The sequence below is a fragment of the Patagioenas fasciata genome, chromosome 27, assembly GCF_037038585.1.
Source record: "Patagioenas fasciata isolate bPatFas1 chromosome 27, bPatFas1.hap1, whole genome shotgun sequence".
Taxonomy (NCBI): Eukaryota; Metazoa; Chordata; class Aves; order Columbiformes; family Columbidae; genus Patagioenas; species Patagioenas fasciata.
Genome location: NC_092546.1, coordinates 2,480,871 through 2,505,764, shown reverse-complemented (window position 1 = coordinate 2,505,764; position 24,894 = coordinate 2,480,871). Strand labels below are relative to the sequence as shown.

The 24,894-nt window shown below is 47.2% G+C and overlaps 2 protein-coding genes across 2 annotated transcripts in view; one reads left to right on the top strand and one right to left on the bottom strand.

Annotated features, from left to right (window-relative positions):
* Positions 1–19,052, bottom strand: part of LMNB2 (lamin B2) — a 28,685-nt gene extending 9,633 nt beyond the window's left edge. The window contains exons 1-7 of the mRNA XM_065858592.2: positions 18,756–19,052; positions 9,158–9,294; positions 5,516–5,672; positions 5,162–5,287; positions 2,754–2,924; positions 1,580–1,705; positions 1,174–1,394 (exon numbers count right to left, since the gene is read on the bottom strand). Coding sequence (XP_065714664.1) covers positions 1,174–1,394; positions 1,580–1,705; positions 2,754–2,924; positions 5,162–5,287; positions 5,516–5,672; positions 9,158–9,294; positions 18,756–18,956 — 1,139 coding nt within the window. The 5' untranslated portion in view covers positions 18,957–19,052. The remainder of the gene's footprint in view (positions 1–1,173; positions 1,395–1,579; positions 1,706–2,753; positions 2,925–5,161; positions 5,288–5,515; positions 5,673–9,157; positions 9,295–18,755) is intronic.
* The window catches only part of LOC136113159 (uncharacterized), a 194,843-nt gene that overhangs the window by 118,913 nt on the left and 51,036 nt on the right, over positions 1–24,894 (top strand). The gene's annotated exons all lie outside the window — the stretch shown is intronic.

The window sequence follows — 24,894 nt, the reverse complement described above, 5'->3', positions numbered from 1 at the left end:
CTGGGCCAGGCTCTGCCACCCTCACCCCCAACAAGTTTCTGCTCATATTTAAGCGGAACCTCCTGTGTTCCAGTTTGAACCCATTGCCCTTGTCCTGTCACTGGTTGTCACCAAGAAGAGCCTGGCTCCATCCTCCTGACACTGCCCCTTTCCATATTGATCCCCATGAATGAGTCCCCCCTCAGTCTCCTCTTGTCCAGCTCCAGAGCCCCAGCTCCCTCAGCCTTTCCTCACACGGGAGATGCTCCACTCCCTTCAGCATCTTTGTTGCCCTAAAAGTGGGAGATCACAAGGATCTCATCCCTTTTTCCTTATGGTCAACATTAGGAGAGGACCTTGCAAGTTGTCCCTGCAAACTGAGGCCAGTGACAGACTGAATCCAGCTCCGGTTGGCCGCAGAGTCCAGTCCAGGACTTCAGGTATCGGCCCAGCAGTTGCCGGGACTTTCAAGATTGTTTTTGTATATTTTGTATTATTTTTCTCTACTTTTCCATAGCATTAGTAAAACAATTTTAATTTTTTCCACTCTTGTCTCTCTGTCCTCCTTTCCTTCCCAATCCCCTGTCCTTAGTGGGAAGGGGAGAGGCAGACGGGCTGAAGGGGGAAGTGGGGAAGAGGAGGTTAACAATACATCTGCCACCGTTTTATTGTCACCTCGCAATTAAAACCCTCGACACAGACTGATGTGACCCAAGGCTGACAGCAGCTTCTGTGTGTGTGTCAGCAGGACTGCACAGAGGAAAAGAAGCACGGGGCCGAGAAATTCCTCAAATGTTCTGGTACTATGATTATATGACATGCAAAGTCACGCTAAGGGGAGCAATGTTGGTCACATAACCCTCCCTTCAGTAGATTTACTACTGAACACACTGTTCTTGGGCCACATAATTTACAAAGAGGTCTAAGTACTTCAATAAAAAGAGCAAATGAACGCCAAGTACAGAATGATTTATTCCACTGTACTCTGAGGCCATTATTAAAACCAAAATAAAATAAAGACGGTGTTTGGATGAGAACACTTGCAAGCATTCCACACACCACGTTGTGGTGTGGAGCCAATGTGACTGCAGTGAAACAAAATCTGGACATTCCTGCTCAAACAGTAAAAAAATAAGCAGAAGAACTGAAAGTAACACCTGCTAGTCCTAAGAACAAAACGTTTTCTGTATGTACCTTTCCTCTTCTCCTTCCAGCAGTTTTCGGTAAGCGCTGATCTCCATGTCCAGCGCTAATTTAACGTCGAGCAGCTCCTGGTACTCGGTCAGTTGCTGCTGCATCTGGTCCCTCATGTCTGTCATCTCCCTCTCCTTTGCATCCAGCATCTTCCTGAACTTCTCCCGCTCGCCAGCCATCATTTCCTCCAGCTCACGAATGCGATCTTCCGCGGCGCTGGCCTGTGAAAAACAGAGTTGGCATCTATGTGGGTACAATAAAAACATTCAAAAATCCATCTCCCTCCCAAAGGGATGTCAAGATTTCTCTCCGCAAAATTCAGGGAATGCAAAGGGACGGAAATGTCAATCCATGCAAACACCACAGTGCTCTGGATTAGCTATGAGAGCAAATGTAGTGCCTTTACCTGTTTCTGAAGGCCAGAGAGCTGGTAGCTGAGAGCTTCTATTCTCATTCGAGCCTCTTTCAGCTCCTCTCGCGCCGCACCGGCCGCTTTGTCGTTTTGGTCAGAGGACAGTTTGGCGTTTTCCAGCTGGAAGGCAAGTTTGATACACGTCACTTGCACCGAGTCGGATATTCTGCAAATATCCTTTCAGTAAAAAAATAGAAGCTATTTAATCTATAGGAATTTTTAATGGAAATCTGGGAAGCTTATTAGAAGAATTGCGTAACTGCCACTGGGGCTGCTGTGGTGCTGCTTCTTGGCAGCTGCTTCCTCCGTGATGCCCCCGGCCCCGTGCCGCCCATCCGCACCACCCTCAGCACGGGCCCACCATGGCAGCAGCGGAGTGCCAGGGGCCTGGCGGGGGGCAACGTGCTAGAGGGCGGTGGCAGCGGGGAGGACGGGAGCGGGGCCGGGCCCGTCATGACGGCGCTGACGCCGCTGCTCGTCCCGGAGCATTTCCCCAGCGTGCCGCTCATCGCCGTGACCCGCAACCCCGTGTTCCCGTGATTCATCAAGATCATCGAGGTGAGGGCCCAGGGCTCTAACAGATACCAGGGGCGCTTCTCTCCTCAGAGCCACGCTCTGTGTCTTTACAGGTTTATTTTAATCGTAGAGGCTTGGGGGGGTAGCAAGGTGTGCAGCCTTCTGCTTTTTAGTGTTTATCTGGAGCATCTTTGTGATGAGGAGAGACTGAGAGAACTGGGGTGTTGAGCTGGAGAAGAGAAGCTGAGAGGGATCTGATCAATGGGATCAATATCTCAGGGTGGGTGTCAGAGGATGGACCAGACTGTTCAGTGGTGCCCAACGCCAGGGTGAGGGGCAACGGGCACAGACTGAAGCACAGGAGGCTCCATGTGAACATGAGCAGAAGTTGTTTGCTGGGAGGTGCCAGAGCCTGGCCCAGGCTGCCCAGAGCGGGTGTGGAGTCTCCTTCTCTGAGCCATTCAAACCCCCTGGACCCACCTGTGTGATCTGCTCTGTGACCCTATGTTAGCAGGGGCTGGGCTGGGGGATCTACAGAGATCCCTGCAACCCAACCAGGCTGGGATGCTGTGAAGACAGTGGGGCTGATGGAAATGGTTTTCTCTCCCCAGCTGGAGCTCAGTCAGACAGAGCTGGGGACAGCAGGACTTACCTTGGCCTGGTAGGTTTGCTCCAGCTCCATTTTGTACAGTTTGACTTGTTCATCGTGTTGGTTTCGCAGATCCTCCAGTGCCTGAGTCATTTTGGATTCATACTCCTGTTGGCGACTGGTGTCCACCTCGATCAGACGGTGTTCGTGTCGTTTTCTTGTTTCCCTTATTTCCTACACATACAAAAAACAAGGAAAAATTCCCCCATCAGAGTAAACAGTACAAGCAATGACAGTCAGTGAACAATTAACTATTTCAGTATTAATTATTTAGTACGTGAGCTGGTGAAGATGTCCCTGCTCATGGCAGGGGTGGCACTGGATGAGCTGTGAAGGTTCCATCACCCCAAACTATTCTGTGATTCTGTAATTCTAGTATAAAGAAGCTACAGTACTAAAGGTATTTAAGGCTAAGAATTACTGCAGGTACTAAGAGATGCAAGTTACCATTCTCATTTGGTACGATGTAATTCTTAAAAGCAATCCTACTTGAAAACAGGTTTAAAAATATCCATATACGGTTTAAATAAGGAGCTGATTTATGATAAAGAACTTGAAGTGGGTGGAAAGGAGGAGAAAAAAACCATGAATTTTACACAGCAAAGAGACTCCATGTGCTGCACAACAAACCCTTTCCTTCTCACCATACATCCTTACATTGCAACAGCACCCCACAAGGACTCAGAGAAAAATGAACCCCTTTTCTGACCTTTACACATATTGAGAAAACAATCATTACAGAGAATAACTACATCTACCAATGATCTCTTTTTTAATACAGTGGACAACCTCTACTCATTAGGTTTTGTTTATATTGGTAATAAAGCAGCAACTCAAGCAATCCTGAAGACAAATATCACTTTTTCTGGTCAGAGCTTGCACTAAGAAAAGTTGAATTTTAGAGAAGCGGGAGTTCTCTGTGCCTACACCACCAGTCCCAAAGTAGCAAGGTGACTTTCATGTGCTTATTCACGCTGAGCCCTGCAGAGACCTGGCCAGGACCAAACTGAGACAGGAACAATTCCTCCCTTCGGGGCAGGACAAAAAGGGAGCGGTTCTGAGGACGGGGAGGAGGCCTAAAGGAGCAGCAGGGCCAGAAGGAAGAGCAGGCGAGGGAGCAGGGCTGGCTCTGCACTGCACTGGAGTCACCGCAGGATAACGCTAATTCAGAGCGCTGCACAAGTTATTGTGCAGAAATGCTCTACATCTAAAACAAAACTCTTGGAAATGTGCCCTTCTACTCACAGCTGTGTGTCCCGATGGGATCTGGAAGCAGATTTCCCTTCTGTGGTGGATTTTTAGGCCACAAAACCTAGCGAGCAGCAGCTCCTCCGGACTGCAGGCAGTGACCCCTCCGAGGGCACAGAAATAACTCTGTAGTCCCCAGGCTATCAGCTGAAGGGCTGTGCTGATCGAGCTGTTCAACACCATGAGGACAAGCAGGTTTCACTTGCCACGCTCCCCATCGCGATGTTCAAACTCTAATGGAGCTCCAGGCCCTTCAATGAACCAAAATAATTCACTAATCTAAAGTAAAGCAATTCCTTTATTTCTTTGTGTGTTGAATTGGTCCATACAAGGATCAAATTGCTCCAGAGATGGCAAAAGGAACAGCCCCACTTCAAGATCAGCTTCTGCTGCCTCATTTAGCTTCACCTTTAGTCAGGTGAAGGCACTCGCCATCCCATTGCATGGCAGGACGTAACTCAGCCGCTAAGCTTGCAAAAATTAAACTCAACCAAAAACCCCTAAGCGTTCTACTAGTTAATCAGGCTGAAATGGTCTGGTGATCCAAACACCACAACTAGCACACGTGAGATAAGGGCAGAAGCGTGTGGCAGTGGCTCAGCAGCCGCTAACTGAAAGAGCTTGCAGAGAACCAAAGGTCAGAGTTGTTTCCACAAGATGGAATAAACTGCCATAACGCTTTGGTCTGGTACAGGGAGAAGGTCATGCTTCCCTTTCCCAGTCTCCCAGTCCCCAATTGCGCATTCTCACTATCTACTTTATAAAAAAAAAATCTGGTTCTCCCTAGTGCTTCTGTGAGTCAACCGACTAAACAGGCACAGACGCAGCCCTGCAAAAAGCAGGGGAATTGCACACTGTTCTCATCAACAAAAGCAGGTTATGCTCACATCCAACATCCACCAAAGCTGGTGCTTGTTGGACCCAACTTTCCTTTCCCCAGCAGTCAGCTGTGAACTCACCTGCCCCAGAACAACACGGCTTGGCTCTCGCAACAGTTCCGCCACCATGTAGCTCTTCTCAAAACCTTGAACTATTTTATTACATTTACAGCAAGGATAATACTGATTTTCCCTACCTGAACTAGCCAGTAATTGCTTATAGTCAGTCTGAATAAAAGGTGTATAAAGCTTCAGACTATGATGAGATGACTAGGTTGGCAATACCTCCTCAAACACATTCTTCCTGAACTCCAGATCTTCCTGCAAGCTCTGGCACCGATTCTCCAGGTCCACACGCATCAGCGTTTCCTTCTCCAGCTGCTTCTTGGCCACAGCATGAGCATCTTCAGCCTAGGAAAGAGTTTTCAAGATAAAGATTTCATTTTGTCTGGATCCCTGTTTCCCATTTCTAAACCACCATTTTGCTTTACATTTCTTATTATTTAATTTTATATCCAAGAGGAGCAGGCAAAGGTTCAGCAGCAAGCAAGCTAGATCAATGATGTTCAGACTACAAACTGCTAATAAAAATAACTCATTTTACAATACACTAAAGCAAGGAAGCGTTCACAGCCATACCTTGGCAAGCTGGGCACGCAGATCGGCCACCTCTGCTTCCAGATTGCGTTTCTCATTCAGGACAGTGTTGAGTTCCGCTTCACTTCGGTGGAACAGCACTTCAAGATCCTTAATGCGACCCTGAGCCACGGACAGATCTGCATCTTTCTTCTTGTAGCTGAAACAACAAAGTTGATTGTATTTATGTGGATACACATACATCTTGTGCATGCCTTGGTTACAGCTACAGGTGTTTTGTTATTACACACATTTTATTAGGATTAGTGTACCACCAGGTGGCTCCCACAGTAACCTGCAAATGCAGTTAATAAAAGTCATCATAAACGCCTCTTAAAACTCACAGCTTTTAGCAATGTGTTGTAAATGCACTGCCTAATAAAGAAGAACATATGTCATGGGCAGACAAGGGAAAAACATGGTATAATAGTAACACTGATAGCTAAGAGATGACAAATCCGCTTTACACACAAGGTGTAAAGAGTATTTTTTAATTTCTGGCTGCACAGCACATTTAATTGTTGCTACCTATCATTTTGGGTTATGGTTCTGAGAAACAGAGAGCGCACACATCCCAAAGAGGCCCACGAGCGTCCCCAGCATTTCATACTCGATGATGAAACCACTCTGCAAAGTGAAGATCAGGTTTGCAACCTGAGGAACCTGAACACACATAAATCTACAGGACCTGATGAGATGCAGCCCAGAGTCCTGAGGGAATTGGCTGCTGTAGCTGCCAAGCCACTCTCTGTGATATTTGAGAAGTCCTGGCAGTCCGGTGGAGCCCCTGGTCACTGGAAAAAGGGAAACATCGCACCCATTTTTAAAAAGGGTAGAAAGGAGGAACCCAGGAACTATGATGGAGTGACGAAGGGTGGGCTATGGATGACATCTGTCTGGACTAGTGTAAGGCCTTCAACAAGGTCCCTACAACACCCTTCTCTCTGAACTGGACAGAGATGGATTTGACGGGTGGAAGGTTCACTTGGCAGGATGGTCACAGCCACAGGGTCAGCAGCTGACGGTCCAGCTGGAGCTCAGTGACAAGTGGTGTCTCTCAGGGGTCCATACTGGGACCAGCACTGTTTAACATCTTCAATGACATAGTGGGGATGGAGCCTGAAGCCATGGACTAAATTAACTCAGTGGACATTCTGCAGACATTTCACAGGGGCGGTCCATAGACTAAGGGAACGATATCTGTGTGTTGTAGCAAAGGATGGGAAGGGGGTGGTGGTTAATGAGGATGTATTAGATAATGTGGGACCTGAGCGTGATGTAAATGTTATGGAATAAGGGGTGGAGAGTGTGCTGGTTTTCGCTGAATAGAGTTCATTTTCTTCATAGTAGCTAATACAAGGCTGTGATTTGGATTTGTGTCACAAACCCTTGTGTGCCAAGGTTCTTACTGCTTCTCAAACCCAGTGGAGTTGTGTGAGCAGGCTCAGAGCAAACCAAGAGCAGGATAAGCCCTGGGCTCCTTTGGACACAAACCAGGTCTGATGTCACCACACCCAGCCCCACCCACGGCCTCCCCGGAGTGTCCTCAGTGCCTTCGGGACAGGGCTTCTCAGTTCACAGACTCAGGTTTCAGGAGAAAACAGAATGAGAAGGCAGCTGGTGAAGCAGCAGGTTGGCTACATCTGGATCCTATGGCTAGAAAAGCTCTGCAACTGAGATTCAATTCAGTCTAATGCTAAGGAAACATCTCCTAGATACTCTTTCAAGTCCGTATTTTCTCTGTGTACTCCCACTATGACTTTTTTTCCTGGAACAGGAGGTTCCACTTAAAGATGAGAAGAAACTTGTTCCCGGTGAGGGTGGCAGAGCCTGGCCCAGGCTGCCCAGGGAGGTTGTGGAGTCTTCTTCTCTGCAGACATTCAAACCCACCTGGACACCTTCCCGTGGAACCTCAGCTGGGTGTTCCTGCTCCGGGGGGATTGCACTGGATGAGCTTTCCAGGTCCCTTCAAGCCCTGACATTCTGGGATTCTCTCACAAGAGACCAGAGGGGAGATGTCCCAGGACAGAAATCTATTATCTCCTCTCCCAGCAACCCAACCCAGCAACAACAAAGTGGTGATGTCTGGGATCATCCTTGTCTGTCATGAGCTTGAAAAAATAAAAGACCAAGGTAATCACAGTGAACATAAAATCACACACTAACCTGCCTACTCTCCCACTACACACAGTTTGTAAAGCACCAAAACAAGCTCGGCCGGTGCGCAGACTGACGGCGTGGGCAGGACGGACTCCGGTCAGGAGCCGGGCGTCAAGTGGACACCGCGCGAACCGGGCAGACAGGACTTGGAAAAACCACGTCTGCAAGAATCGCATTTAAGATGTGGCCACATCACAAGAGTAACTTTCCATACGACCCACACTAGACACCCTGGGAACAATCCAAGCACGGTACAAGCATCTCAAGGGATTAGAAGCAACCAGGTGGAATAAATTCTTCTTGGCTTGAAAGTCTAACTCTACTCCTATGGACTGTCAGAATAGAGTGAAAACCAGGTATATTTTCGTCATATTAGTCTATGTCAGAGCAGTTTTAAAAAATGTTTTAAATTAGTCTGGCAGAATGAATCAGTCATTGCAGTGACTGGTGAGGGGCAACTCCATTGTCCAAACAAAAGGTGAGGGAGATGACCCGAGGGAAGCAACCATCTCCATCACTTAAGTGCACAACATTCTACAGCAAGATATCTGTAGAATCTCTCTGCGCTATCAAAAGCCCAAAGAACTGGAATCAATGGCTTTTATAACCCTTTTGTAACCACTTAGACACAAAGAAGTGAGATGGGAGGTTTGTACTGAGAGCAGGTCTGTACTGGCACTGCTGGATTAAAAGCATTTTGTGACCAACAGTGTTCATATATGGGTGATGTACATACTGACACACTCAGAAAAAAATCTGTAACTCCCAAAGTTTATCGATTAAAATATGTACTAAATTCAACCAGAAGCAAAAACCATGATTTTGCCACCACATATACTCATTTTTAAAACAGGTTTCAACTGCTAAACAGTATTTGATTACAAAACCTTCCTATTGGGAACATAAATAATGGATTATGTTTGGCTTCAGTAGCCAGTTTACTACGGCAGTTCTCTTCGATACAGACACAACAGCAGCTTTTTAAATGCAATCAGTACATTCTCTTTTTCCAGCACACTTACATCGTAGCTTCAAGTGTTTTGAAGCCAACACTGCTCCCAAACTGCTCAGTGCCACAACCAGACAATAAAACTGACCATGTTTAAAAAATTAACCTTCCTTGGATGGGCCAATTTTAAGGTAGACCAGTTTCTCCAGCCAGTTTACCAAGCAGCTGCATGTGTCACACTCACATCAAGAGAGGTACCAGAGGAAAAGAGTGCGGACAACTGATCATTTCAGCCTGCAGATGTCCAAACTGCTCAAATCGCATTATATTAATCTTATATCCACAAACACATTTGTGGATACACTGGTTGGATTATCTGCTCTGAATAGCTGAGGAATTTCCCTTTAACAATCTTCTTTACCTGAAATCTTCCAGAAGACACGCACTAAGGCATTTTAAAAAGCATCAATAGTATCATTCCTACCTCAAATATTGCCCATTATAGTAGAAAAATAAAGATGCAGGACTCTCCTTACCTTTTATTGAACTCCTCAAGTTCTGCTCTCAGTTTTCCTATTTCAATCTGTAATCTCGCCCTCTCTTTGGCGGTTTCATCCAGAACTCTGCGAGCATCGGCCAGTTCAGACTCATAGAGACTCTTGATTCCACTCACCTAGGGGGAAAAACCTATTTAAACATGAGAACATCCCAAAGACGATCAAAGAACTGAAGCACAGCACCAGGATTCACACAGCTTGCTTTGGAAAAAAAAAAGGGTGTATTGTATTATTTCTGTTGTTTAAGAATATTCCATATTGAACATTTTCAATTAATATGCACCTACAATTAGATGTGATCTAGTCCCAAAGACAAGATTTAATTTTTATTGCCAGTGGGACATAACCAAACAGACCATGTTTGAGGTGTGCAAGTCTTCCAAGGAGAGAAACTGAAGCAGTTCAGTGCTCACCCTCATTTCCAATGTTATTGCTTTAAAAAAATCTCACAAAGCAGCTGTATCACTTCAAGATAAATGGGGAGAGATATTTTGTGGAATACAGGTCTGAGGCCAAACTTGACTCTGCTGCTCTCACACCAGAAAGAATTTGAAACTACATGAACTAGAGAAGTGTGAACTGTTCAGAGATGAGATTCCACTCCTGTTTTCTACCTCACAGGATAAGGATCTACAGACATCTCCCTGTCCCAACCCAATATACTGAATATTCAGCTGTTCTGACTGCAGCAAAGCATCTCAAATCTTCCACACCTTCACCTTTATTGTGTCCAGTTCTGGGCCCCTCAGTTTCAGGACCAGGGAACTGCTGGAGAGAGTCCAGCGCAGCCACCAAGATGCTGAAGGGAGTGGAGCATCTCCCGTGTGAGGAAAGGCTGAGGGAGCTGGGGCTCTGGAGCTGGAGGAGAGGAGACTGAGGGGGGACTCATTCCTGGGGATCAATATGGAAAGGGGGAGTGTCAGGAGGATGGAGCCAGGCTCTTCTGGGTGACAACCAGTGACAGGACAAGGGGCAATGGGTGCAAAGTGGAACACAGGAGGTTCCACCTAAATATCAGAAGAAACTTGTTGGGGGTGAGGGTGTCAGAGCCTGACCCAGGCTGCCCAGGGAGGCTGTGGAGTCTCCTTCTCTGCAGACATTCAAACCCGCCTGGACACCTTCCTGTGGAACCTCAGCTGGGTGTTCCTGCTCCATGGGGGGATTGCACTGGATGAGCTTTCCAGGTCCCTTCCAGTTCCTGACATTCTGTGTATCAGACAGTTACAATATCAGGACCATGTACAATTGTTGCTATTGCTTCTGTGAAAAGATACCAGAACAACTCTTACTAATGTAAATTCAAAACGGAGCAATCAGGGAGCGAGAACAGCCAAAGGCATGATGTACTGACAGTGGGAAGAAAAATTTCATAACAAAGCGTGAAATGTAGAAACAAGCAAGCAAACTGTGCCATTCCTATTGCAGCACCAGTGACAGACTCAACCATCTGGTCTTCAAAAAGACTGATTAACAGCAGTCAAGATATAATTAAGTTCCTGATAGTCTACATTCTCATAGAACTTCTGAAATTAGCTAAAACATGACAGTAAGAGGGATGAGAAGTTTTAGTTTACAAGCATTACACACGCCAGACACAACTTGGCTGTCTTCCCATGCAATCTTACTTCTGTTCTTTAAAGAATTAATTCTTTCATGCTTTATTCAACTTCAGTTCAGGGGTTTGGGTTTTGTTTCTTTCTTCCCCCTCCATAGCTCAGAGCCAGAGTTTGCCTATGGCACAAGTCAACACAACTCTGGATTATCAGTTCACAATGCCAAGAAAAATAAAACAAAACAAGATTTTAAGGCCATACAGCCTGTCATTATGGATGGCCATTGAGTGACAATACAGTATTTGCAAATTGCAATACAAAATACAATTGCCCAAAGGCTGAGCACTGATTCTGCACCATCAGGTCCTGCATCTCCAACATCCCTTCAGCCCTTAAATGTGCCAAAATCCTCATCCTAGGACACCTACCAGGAATTTGGGGCTGTATTGCTGCGGGTTCACAGACACACTAAGTCAGAGTTGAAGACACAAGGACAAATCTCTTCCTGGTATTCCAGGGCATGAACTGGAATTGCATGGCAAGGCAGAAAGGAAAAAAGGCTTTTTCTCCAGGTTTTGGTGAATATTGTCACTAAAAGGTGGTGTTGGTGTGATACTGACAACAGGCAGTAAATAGTTTATGCTTTTGAAGCATCACAGACAACACATAAGGACACTCAAACAATATTCTGAACAGAGAGCAAATGCTTAATGCAATTCCTGTGTAGTGAGACTAGAGCTGGATGGTGCTAAAAATTGCACGATGAAAGCTGTTTTGGAACCTGTTGGTGAAAAGAGAACCAAAGACTTTGCTCCTTAATTAGAAAGGACTGATTCATTCACGGCATAACCAGTTGTGGTTGCTTACTAAGTACTTTTCTCCTGTGGTTTATTAACCTCTTCTCTGCTCCGGTTCCACTAACAGGAGAAGGAAACACACAGGTCTGATCATAGCCCAAAGCATTGCTCAAAAAGCCATTTTCAGTAGAATTTTAAGCTAATGCACTAAGCGGACAGAAATAAATGAGACATAAGGACACTCTGCACAGAGGAAAGTGGGGACATCCTCAATCATTCAAAAAAATACATAAAAACACAACCCACACACCCCAAAACCAAAAACACAACCCATACCAACCCTCCCCAGAACTCTACAAACAGGGTGCGAAGAGAACATGGATACACAGTAAGACTGGAAAAAGTTTTCCATTATCAAACTGAACTGGAGGACAATTCGAGATGGTCTTTCTAGATCATTAAAAGTAACATCTTGTTTACTTTCAGCACTTACCAAGCAGCAAAGAGAACCAAAGGCTCAAGGTGGTGCCGGCTCAGCTGAACCAGTCTAGTGTTGCGTGCTTGACAAGACTTAGAGCCCAAGAAATGGAAATCACCATTCTACCCCAGCACCAAGAGAAAATATGGCATTATTTCTGTTCCCTGAAACTGTCACCCCTCAAACTCTGATCTGGTGGAAGGAACTTAACTGGGAATCTGCTGAGCCTCTGAGAATCTCCCGAGAATACAGTCTCCAAGATGCCTCTATCATCTTGGCTCTACAAACTCCCTTTGTTCATCACTTCACATTTCCTACTCAGTTTGGTCTCTAGTACAGTGACACTTCCCTATGTTCTTAAAAAGGTGCTGTTAAAGCAAACCAGAACCTCCCAAGATAAGCCTCACATGTCCCTTCTGGACAAGAAAACACAAAAGTCAATAGGAACAACGGCCAGAATCCACAGTAACCAGAGAAGGAAGCTGAATAAACACATCTGGTACCTGTGGAGCCCATTTCTGGTGCTGTCCCATCACACCCTGAGCACAGTGACATCAGACAGCATCTCCCTGTCCTCAACACTCCCAGACACTGGATGCAAGAGAGAACCTGTCTGACAACACCTTCCATTTTTTGTCGTTGTCTATCAGTACAATCTGGCAATTCAAATTCCTTCATTCGTTGGTTGTTCCTCATCATTTCGCTTGGGTTATCACAGCCCACTGCATCCTGCTCCTCACATCTGAGAACAACAGATGCTCATCCTTGAAGGCAATGCCAGCGACAACAGCAGCTGGTACCAAATGCTGAAGAGAAAACGTATAGAGAATGAGGCAAACATACAATGATTTTCCACTCACATACACTCCCAGCTTCTACAGATTTTTTAAAAAGTGTCAAAAATTGTCTTCAGGCAGCAAAAACCAGCAGTCACCTTGTGACTTAGAGACCTCGGTATGGCTTTTTTGAAGAGAAGCAGTGGACAAGGGAACAAGCACATGAACAAGAGTTTGAAGTCAACAAGCACAAAGGGGAGACTGGGCTAAGCCTGGACACCCCAAAGGCTTGAACACCCCCCACCAAAGGCTCCCATAAGGGTTCAAGCAGAAATAGAGAAGAAAAAGGACACAAAGAGATATTTACCTTCCAGGAACAGAGGTGAGATCTGTTGTAGTTCCCTGTATCTCCCTGATGACCCCACCTTTGCTCCATTTCCTGGCAGCTGGGATGGACCACTCTTGAGCTTTGAGGTTAACCTTGAACATCAACCCAGCTCTAAAGGACACTTTGTCTCTCCAGGGCTGCAACCCAGGAGATTCTTCCAAGAAGAGCCCAGGAAAGGTTGAAGTTTACTCTCCTGATTGTGGGTCCTGCTTTTTGCTCTGCTCCGTCCTCTAAAGATCCCAAACTTCACCATCTCATGGTCACTGTCCTGACCTTCACATCCCTGACCAGTTCCTCATTATTTAGTAAGTATGAGGTCCAGCAGAGCACAAAGACTAGTGCACGAGTCTTCTTCCAGCTGACTGAAACGGGTTCATTTACCTCTTCTTGATCAGGCCAGCAGCGGACATACGGCACAGTGTGACCCATGTTCATCACTAATCCTGACCCACAAGCCCCAGCCGGCTCGTACCCTGTCCCCAGGCAGAGCTCCTGGCAACTCCCCGTCCCCACCTTCCTGAAAATCCTGTATGTGTTTATCGCTTCACTCCAGTGGGGTGAGCCATCCCTGATCCCAATCAGTCACAGATCTGTAACTGCCCAGACTTGTCATTCCCCCTGTTTGTTCTCCATGCCGTACATGTTAATGTCCCAGGCATTTCAGAGGCACCTGCATGTGATGATCCCCAGGAAGGGCAGCAGAGCTTCCCCTCCAGGGCTGTCCTGCAGGAGCTTCCTTCTCTACATGCCTGTGCTTGGAGTGTTGCCATTTCATCCTTCTGCTATTGTTTTCTCTGCTCTTCACAGAACCCCAGGCCTTTTTCTTGCTTACTCCATCTACCACTTCCTCACCTGATTCTACCTGAGAATTTCTCCCTCGCCCACCATTCCCACTTTAAAGTTCTTAGCGGGCTGACCAGCCCTCTTGGCAAAGATACATTTGCCCTCCTTAGGTGGATCCTGTCCCTTTGAAGCACTCGTCAGTCCTGAAAGACAATTCCATGGCCAGAGAAACCAAAATGCTCTTGCCAACAGCAGCTGTGCAATCCAGTGTCGCTCTGCAGGATCTGCTCAGCCATCCTCAAACCATCCTTCTCCACGCCATTAACAATCATCCAGAGCCACCTAAGTCATGTTTGACACCTTTCAGGTCACTCCTGACAGTATCACAGCAAATATAACAGTCATATGGCCAAGTGAGCCTCAGGAGTTTCTCTCCAAGTCCAGAGTACAAGCTCCTGGGAGGTAGAAAACATTCCCAGATGGCACAGCAAATGGGTCCCTCCACTCTGAAAATGTAGCCGCTCCCATCCGAAGATGATGGAAGAAATAAAACCAAAACCTCCAAATGGAGTTCAGTAGGAACCAGCAGACAGGCTGCAGCCTGACACACAACACGGCAATGTGCACCCAGCCTAACTCCTCCTGCACAGAGGTCAACCTGGACACCTTGCAAATTGCACTACAAATGTGCTTTCACTTTTTTTCCTCTTCTGTTGGCAAGAGCCTTCAAGTTTGTAATTGAGCAACGCAGCGACAGGGAAGTAGAGCATGTGGAGAACAAGAAAACAGCAACATTTCCATAGCACAGTCTGAAAGGTAAGACTGCTGGATGCTCTTGAACCCACCAACCTGTGCTGGGAATTCCCAGAGCTCCCTGTGAAGCAGAACAGGGACCAACACACAAACACAGACCCTCCCACAGCCACCACTTGGGAAAAGCTGCAAGGTGTCACTCAATGAAGACACAGAGAACGTGCCAAGGTGACAGTGAACCTACATGCTGGGCAAGAACCATACCCCATCCAGCCACGAGTGAGTCCAGACAAATGTGGCAATGAAACAATCTCAATATGCAAAACCTAAGTGTATTTCCACCAGCTGTGGTTCAGTATGTTCTTATTCATCCAGTTACGGATTGACTACCAGTCAGCTGCGTCTCAGACTCGTCAAGGGCATCAGTCAAGTTCTCAAGCACAATGAAAATGAGTTGCACATCACCACTGTCACCTCCCAGGTGACATCTATAGTGCCAGAAGACCATTTAACCCCGTGTCTTGGAGGCTACAAGTCTTGAATGACCCACCATCCACAGCAGCATCTGAACGTGCATTTTTCAGGTGGCAAACAGGCAATACCAGACACAAGTACCCTGGTCAGGACAGTAGCTCTGGTTACTACACACGGTGCACACGAAGAGCACAGCAGCAGTGGTGGTGAGGTTATGGTGACAGTTCTGACAGCTCTGCCATTCAAGATTGCGGCCACCATAATCACACCACAGAGCTCGGAAGCCATCGGTGAAGAGGGAACCCCCTGTAGATGCTGCTTTTATCACAAGCAATCGCTGGCAGTGGTTGCAGCTCACAGGGATCCTCTTTTTTTCTCCCTACTTCTCATTTCTGCGGGCGAGAACAGTGGGATGTGCTCAGAACAGCGTAGGAACCACTCCCATGCCCATCAAAACATCTTTTTTGGAAGCCTGTAATCACAAGCCCTCCAGGGAGTTCACAGAAAGGGAACTGAGGAGAGCTCTAGGACTCCTCTCTCAGCCATTCCAGTATTTCCCCTCCCAAATTATTGTAACAGTGACCCCAACACAGTGACAACAGCATCAGTCACATACTAGGGAGGTAGAAAAACAAATGGATGAGCTAAATTTCTCTTCTGTCAATCTAAGCTACTACATTCATGCAAGAGAGCAAACAGAGAGAGAATGAGGTCAACTACAGGTTCCCTCAGCTACAGAGGCAAAATATTTGTATTTGTCCCAGGGCTTACTGAATACATATTTATTTCTCTAAAGGCCTACTACATACACATAAAGGCAGAACAGCATTGGACTGGGTTAGGGAAAGTGAGGAAAAGAGCTGTAATTAGTAGAGGACTAGAGATGACTCTCAACTTCTGCTGGGTTCCTTTTCTCTCCTGTTAAAAGGCAGCAGCCTTGTGCTCCTCAAAAAGAGCAACAGGAGTTATTTTGTTCCAAAGCCATGATGCAGCTGTGGTCCATAAAACTATGGAGATTGTCCAACAGGGGAGGACAAAGTGGCTGCTTTCTTGTGTCCTCTGCAGATTGGTGATGAAAACAACGGGGAAGAGGAACATCAGCTGATGATTAGTGTCTGGTAGAACAGTGACAACTTTTGGCTGAACAGCATCAGCAGAACTTGTCTCATCTAGAAGACATTCCCCTGAACTAGAGCTTTGAAAAGATGACCAGAAACACCTCGGGTATGGACACATCACCTGTTTTCCAGACAAAAGTCTCAGGTGCTACCGTAGAGCCCACTGCTGAGCACCACTCCTGGCTGTCATCCCACAACGCACATCATTCCATCCACCACCGGGCAATGACGGTCCCTGTCACTACCATATATAAGCCACAAACATTAGAATATTTAGACAGCCAACAAAAAAATCTGAGTCATATTTAAACATAGTTGAGGAATTTTCATCTTGAACACACTGGGAAAAGAAAATAGTCTATTTTAAGCATGTAGAGCTAGTATAAAGATATAAGGATGTAGCCAGAACAGTAGACAAATATCACTGGACTATGCTTGGCTGTGTTTCTACACAGAAGATACAGTTGCTTTGGGGTTTGTTGGAGTTCTGGATTTTTGGTAGCGTTTGGAGGGTGTATTTGTAATTAGTGTCTTGTTTCATGCTAAGCCAAATCATTTTATGAACACCAACCCCAACAGTGTAACAAGCAAACTGAATTGTCAGCAGAAAATCCAGTTTGCTAGACTGGTTCTGAGAGTGAAAGGGCCGGATCCTCCCATTCCTAAAGAAATGGGGGAAACATTTAACGAAATTGGATCAGAGACCAGCTGAAGTATCTCACATTGGCTCTGATTTGCCAAAGAGTTTGAGGAATCCTGACAAAGTTTGTTAGAATATGTTGAAGAACTAGGACTTTTTTAAGTCTGGAAGAAAAGTGAAGCAGAAAAGCACTAGGGCAAAGTAAATAAAATATTTATAACAAAATAATCAAGTTTATTTTCCAACTACTGCATCAGAGTAATTGATAACACCCAGAATTGATAATGCCCAGAACTGCTGCTAGGAGTTGGTTTATGTTAAAAATCTATAATGAGATTTAATATTAAAAATTCAATGAGATTATATCTATATGTTTTCTGCTTGTCCTGTTCTTACTCTACTAACATATGTACTGTCAACAGAATTACCTTCTGCCTCCTACATATACAACGCATACTTCTAGCCTCCAGCAATAAACAACTTATAAGCTGCTTGAACCAGACACGATTATTTTGTTTACAGCGTGACTTTACATAGGACAAGCAACGTAGTCATGTTTTACGTTCAGCAATATTTAGTTATTCTTTGAAAACGTGGAAATTATAACATATCATTAAGTGGTACAAAGGGACTTTAAGGTATTTGAATTCTGGGTGCTGTATACTCCCAAAACAAGACGCTACTTTATCTGGCCTGCTTCAACTAAATTAATTCAAACCCTCCAACCGCCATCCCCAGCATCATCAAACCAGATCCTTAAAGCGGAGGGGAAAAAAAAGCTTGCACAGATAACAGCTTTACTGTAATGTGTGTGATGCAATGGATTGTTATCTACAGGCTTCCCACAAAGTTTCACTTCACGGCCGAGGTGGGGCCTGGGGACCCCTCACCCCGGGCTGGTACAGGACGGGTGGGACTGTCTGGAAGGGGAAAAGTAGATACAACAGAAAAGGGAAAAGCAAAACGTGGCTTAGGAAAAAGGATCGGCCAGTTTTGCCTCTAAATCACGGGGAGCAATTCGCTTCCATAACGGGGACTGTCAGCACAGAGCAGCTCATGCTGCAAGGATCTGATTCCTCGCATTTGCAGGGACTAAGAAAGATTTCCTCTGGTGGGAAGCAAAGTTAGTCCGAACTCTTTCAAATGTTTCATTTAATCGCGCAGGGCAGAGACCGCAAAGTAACGCTCGTGTTACTACAATTCACAGGACGCATGTGCTCGGCACGGGGTGACTCCGAACTCCAGCGAAGCCCCGGCCCGCAGCGGATCGGACCGACACGGGCACCCGGAGGAGCCAGAACGCTGTTACTGGTGCCGGTGCTACTGGTGCTGCCGGCCCGACCCGCCAGAAACACGGCCACAAACGCGGGGCCCCAAGCGCGCCCCCCTCCCCCCGCCCAGGGCCGCTCCCGCCACCGCGCTCGTTCCGGGTGTCGAATTCTCACTCGGGGTCGATCCTGAGCCGCCTTCACCGTGCCACCGGCAGCCTGTGCCCCACACAGAGACCCGGCAGTCCCCGAGGGGCCGCACAGCCCCAGGCAGGCGCTGGATCTCCACAGCCGCCCCGCGCACGAAGCTCCGCGCAGCGCTCGCCCTCAGCCCCCAACCCCCGGCCGGGCCCGGGCAGACCCGGCGCGGCGCGGCCCCAATGGCGCCGCCGAACGCGAGGCCGCGCGGGGCCGCCACAGCGCGGGAACAGCGAACAGGGCGGCCGGGCCGCGCACCCGCCCCCGGCACCGAGCGGGAAAACGGCGGCCAGCGGACCGCCGCTCGCCCTCCCGCCCCGGAGAGCCGAGCGAAGGCCGCCCGGGCCGTACCTCCCGGGTGGTGACCTCCTCCTTCTCGGAGATCTTCAGCAGCAGCCGGTCATTCTCCAGCTCCAGCGCCCGCACACGGTCGATGTAAACGGCCAGGCGGTCATTGAGCTGCCGCAGCTCCTCCTTCTCCTGCAGGCGGGAGATGCGAGTCGGCGACAGCGGGGTCCCGCCGGGGGTGCCGCGGCTCGGGGTGCCTGACATGGCGCTCGGTTGGCGGGCGGGCGGGCAGCGGGCTCATTCAATCCCGCCGCACTAGGGAGGAGGGAGCGGCAAGATGGCGGACATCGCCTCCCCCGCCGCCGCGCCGCCTGGGAAATGAAGTCTCGGCGCCAAGATGGCGGCGGCGCGGGGCGCGCTGGGAGCTGCAGTCCTGCCCGCCATTTTGTGGCTGGTGGTGCCGACCCTGTTCTCCAGCTAAAAATGTAGCTTGTGCCGTCTATTAAAGTACAAAATTAGTCGGTCGTGAGCATTGGTAAAGCGCAGGAAGCGATGGGACAATCTTAAAAGCATTTTTTGTTGTTGTTTTAAATAAACCCGGGAGGGAGCAGCGCTGCCCACCAGGGTTGTTCCTCACACGCTCCCCAGTTGCCAGCGGCTGCTCTTGGTGCCGCTCCCAGTCAGAGCAGCCCCTGGGCACTGGTGGGTGCAGGTAACCGGTCCATAGCGCCCCACGTTCCGCAAACCCACCCGAGCCACCTGTCAGCATCACCCTGTTGGGAACCGTCACCATCACCCTGTTGGGAACAGTCACCATCACCCTGTTGGGAACCATCACCATCACCCTGTTGGGAACAGTCACCATCACCCTGTTGGGAACAGTCACCATCACCCTGTTGGGAACAGTCACCGCGCTGCTCGTTGCCACAACTGCACTACAACCTGTGTGGTATTTCTCTTACAAGATACGTTTTCACATCAGTTATCTGTGTTCACTTCACTTATATCTAACCCTGTTTTGCGCTGTTCATGAATTTGCTGTGCTTTGCTGTTAACACTGGAGTTTAGTAGGTCAGGGACCTGCTGTTTTCTTAAGTTGGGGGTGGAAAGTCTCAGAAAAAATACTGGTGGGCCATTTCCAAAGGTGAACGTTCAGGACTGCAGTTCTATAGATTTTAGACAATTCTCCGGAGGTTTTACGGGGAGGTCACATTGTCTCCCACTCTCTGATCAGCCCGCTCAAGAATGCAGCCAAATTTTGTACAAACTAAGATCCACTGAGAAGTTTTCCTGAAGATCTGGAGTACTATTTTCCCCAAAACTATATTTTTACCGAATATACTCCCAACTTCTGACAATTCTTGCTCATTAACCCGTTTAAACTGGATCACCACTGCTATGAGCTAATTCCTTATGTCACAAAACGTCAGAGGCTGAAAAGCCCACACTTCCCTTGTGCCTTTTGGCTACCAGGGAAGGCTGAGAAAAGAGAGATTTTCTGCTTAAGAAGTTTAAAAAAAAAAAAAAAATCAAAATCTGTTGTTCATATACATGTTCATATACAATTTAAAAAGTAGCATGAGCATAATACAAAGAAGTGCTGTGCGGAGGGAGGACAGATCTAGATAGAGAAACAGTAAAGAGAGCAAGAAAATGCTGCACACGAGATCTGAAAAGAAACTTAAGCAGCCAGGCTGAACCAATGGGTGTGAATGGGTTTATCTTCAAAATCGAAGCTACGCAATCCTCATATTAGAGGATCTGGGATCCTAATATCAGCTACATCTCAAACTGGAGAACCTCGGAGTAAATCCATGAATTCCAGATGCGCATTACTCTGGTTGGCAAATCACTCTAAATCCCTCTTGCAACCACTGCATATCCTTAGCATCTGACCCATGCAAATAGCAGGTTTTCACATGAATGCATTTGTTTAAAAATATGCATCTGATAATGAAAATTGCCCCAGGTTCCTCCATAGATGACAGAGTGTCCGTCTGTCCTGCCTCGGGCACCGTGTCTCCCGGGACAGCCCTGGCTGCTCCTGCGCCTCCGCCAGGGCAGGGCTTTCCACACCAGAGCCCTGGGTGCTTGGAGGGAGTTTGTGAATCATACCTAAAAAGAAAATAAGCCTATAGATCGCTTTTCTGTGCGCATTTACACACCCTCCCTATTTGACGGTGACAGCCATCACGTCTTTATCAGTGAGCTCTGATAATATGACACACAGCTCAGTGCGAAACTCAGCTTTCTAACCCAATTCGAGTCAGTTTTGACTTATACAGAGGCTTTCAGCATTCCTCACATATTTTTCCCCCCCAGTTTTCCAGTTTGAGGTGTAGTTGATATTAGGATCCCAGATCCTCTAACATGAGGATTGTGTAGCTTCGATTCGGAGAATAAACCCGCTCACACCTATTTGTTCAGCCTGGCTGCTTAAGTTTCTTTTCAGATCTCGTGTGCAGCATTTTCTTGCTCTCTTTACTGTTTCTCTACCTACATCTGTCCTCCCTCTGCACAGCACTTCTTTGTGTTACGCTCATGCTGCTTTTTAAATTTGCTGCCCGTGTATATAAACGAGAGATTTTGATATATTTTTTCAACTTCTTAAGCAGAAAATCTCTCTTTCCTCAGCCTTCCCTGGTAGCCAAAAGGCACAAGGGAAGTGTGGGCTTTTCAGCCTCCGAAGTTTTGGGACATAGGGAATTAGCTCATGGCAGTGGTAATGCACTTTAAACGGGTTAATGAGCAAGAACTGTCAGACGTGGGGGTATATTCAGTAAAAATATAGTTCGGGGGAAACAGTACTCCAGATCTTAAGGTTTTGACTCGAATTTCTCCAGAAGAAAGCAGCGGGAAGAGCGGACTACAAGTCCCAGGGTGCCGCGGGCTGCGCGGGCCCGGAGGCCGCTCCCGCCGGGGCCGGGGCCGGGCCGGGGCCGCCTCCGGATTTGAAGTTACGGGGCGTTTTTTGAATTTTGGCGCCTGTCTGCGAACTGGAGCCCAACTGCTGCTGGATCGGCTCCAGCCCAGCCCGTGAGCCTCCGGCCGGCCCCGCCTGTGCGCGGTATCGCTGCAAACACCGCAGCCTTTCCCCGGGCAGGGCCGGAGGACGTGTGTGAGCAGCGAGCGCTGCACTTGGAGGGGACATTTCTCCCTCAACACACACTTTCCAGCACCAGCGAACTCGTGGAAGAGCAGTTCTGAGCTTTGCTTTTGTGAAACCAGAACAAATAAAATGTTAGGAACGCCAAAAGCCTCTGTATACGCATTTTTGGCTTAGCTCATTTCTTCTCTTGTGGTTTGACGTGATGCTCTGCGCATCTGTCATATCTTGGAAATTCTTCTAAACCTTTTGTCTAGTTTTGATTGATAATGTAATCCAGATGTAAATCCCCTGTGCTCATGAAATTTGGCCAAAACTCCCTCATTATTCTGTCTGTCAGATTTTTTAGATAACGGCTTAAAATCTTCGATTGTTCCAGTGCTTTTTTTGTTTGTTTCTAATATTTTACCAGTTATTTTATAGTGCTGATCTCAGCTGTGCTGCAGCAAGATTTGTTTTTTTCAAAACAAATTTACTGAAATACATCCCAACAACAATTCCTAATATCTTCTACATTTTCCAGACAATCCCTTTAGCCGTAACCAGAACTCGCACACTTTGATCCACTGCTCTCCCCTCCTTGTTAACTGAACACGTGTGTTCACTTTTCCTATCTCTGCTGAAAATAAATGAACAGTTTGGGGTGGGATGAGGACAGGAAAGTATCAAGGGAGGGGGGGAAGTGCAAAAGCCGAGAGCCCATTAGACGAGTGTGTTTTACAGGCAGTACTGATAGGAATCAACCTTACAAAATGGGTTTTTTTTCCATGGAACAGAACAGAATGGATCTTCCCTGAATATCGCTGGATCTGTTACAGTTGACTTAATATTAGGACAGCAACCAGCCCTGTAGCCATAGAACTCTTGTAATCAGTAACCAAACTCTGTTCTTAAAGCTGACATAGATTTATGGTATATTCTTATAAGGCAGGTAACTGTAACCGAGCCTTATTCTTAAGGTGGACATAGACCTACGATATATTCTTTTAAAGTTGGTACCGTAGAAAATAACTGATAATTATAGCATCTTTTAGATAGAAAGTTTGTGTTAGAATAGGTGTGGGATATGCTAATGGTTGTCAGGGCTGTAATGAATATGTATGTGACTGACTTGTATAATAAGGTATGGTCTCAATCAGCTGTTCGAAGCTTTGGGTGCGAACCCCTGGTTTCCCAGCGCTGAAATAAAGCACCGCATAGAACTACGTCCGTGGTTATGTGTCCTGATTGCTAACAGTACAATGGATGCTTCAGTGGAATTAGCATCTGCTCAGGCTCCAAGGCTCACCCATCGCCAGGTTTGCTCTGTGGAAGCGGAGCACAGAAAAAGGCTGGTGCAGGTACAGGTTTCACTCTGAAATGAAGTCAGGAACTTGGCAGTGCCCTGGGCTCGGTGTCAGAGCTCTTCCTCAAAGGTATTTGCAACGTATCTGTCTGCGCAGGATAAGAGGGACTTTTGGGGATGTCAGAGAACACCGGCAGTGATAGCTCTGCCTGGCACTGGGGCGCTTCCCCATCAGATGAATGAAGAGATTACCTACAGTGCATAATAAACACAAAGGAAAGCCTCATGTACCCTTTGCTGCAGAGCATCTCCTCATCGTTGACCTGTTTCCTGTACAGTTGGGTGTAACGAGTGCTCTGACGCTGTTCAGGATTTCGTAATGACTCTGACACGTTCACTGACCAGGGGATGCGGGAATTCCGCTCTTTCTTCCCTCAACTGCTTTGGTTTCTCAGCAGCTGCTGCCATGCCCTCCCCTTTCTCATTTTACACGTTATTATTTGTATGTCTTTACCAGCAGGATTATTTCTTTCTCTGCCTCGTGTTCCTTATCTCACTCCGAACAGCCTGTTGGTGTTGAACTGGTTGTCTCAGATATTCTCATTGATTTCAGGAGGGGGCAAGGACTGAACACACAGCACAGAACGTCCTCCTGTCAGTCCAAACTCAATCCAGCCCCGTGGCAGTGCTTAAAAGATTTCTAGCAATGCCTGCAAGTCTGGAAGAAGCATCCACACCTCACAGATTTCTGCTCCAGAATTTCAGCTTTCGTTGACTAAGAGTGCTTCCCGCAGGGTCAGAAAGCACCAAAGCAAGCAGAGAACAGGATGCCATGTGTCATGGTTGAGCTTGTCCTCATTTGCTATGAGAAAGTTTGCTAAGAGACGTGTAAAAAAGAGCAACACAGTGCCCAGTTGTGCAAACGGCAGGTTGTATGTAGAACGGGGATTTCTTTTCAAGACGGCTCCACGCTGTAACGTGTGCAGGGTGTATTTATTTCTAATTCCAGGCATGCAATGTTTGGCAGAAGCCTTGAACATTAATATTCTTCTGCTACAGCATTTACCTCCTTGCCGAGGCAGGGTTCAGCCTGTACCCCAAGGGTTAACCAGACCCGGGGGGTCAATCCAGGGCTGTGCTTGGCATCGTTTGCTCCTTCGCAGCACGAACACGAGTGACGGTCACGGTCAGGAGGGCCCGGGTGGCCCTTTCCTTGTACTGGAACCAGACCTGGTCTCACATGACTAGAAATAAATGAGAATTTGATTTTAAAACCTCTCACATTTCCTCCCCGTCTCAACAGAAAATGGCAAAGGAAGAAGCCGCGGGGTCAGCGCTCAGGTCTCCTCAACTTGCCTCAGTTCTGCTTTGTCGCTTTTCCACACATTGATTTGTTTATAAGCTCAAATAGAGCCACGTTTGTAACACAAGAGCAGCGGAGAGGTTTCTACAGTTAATTCAGAGTCCTTATCGGGCTGAAGGAAGGAAGGAAGAGTCGGAGTGTGATTCACCACGGCCTCGGTGGCAGCCGAGTTTCCCCTCACTGTCTCCCCATCGCTCAGCAATTCTTCTGAAGAAATAGAAAGAATTCATAGCAATAAAATACCCTGAAAACACCACTGAAAACAGATGAGGCGGCCAGGTAGGAACAATATCACCATTTCCTTCTAGTCCGGCTGCGCTGGAGCCTGTGGAGGCGCAGCCATGGGTGTTCGCCTGCATAATTAGCTGCTATTTATGTAGGTAAATAACAAAAGTAATCTAAGATCAAGGAAGGAATTATTCATATCACCTTTAATGAAACACTGGGC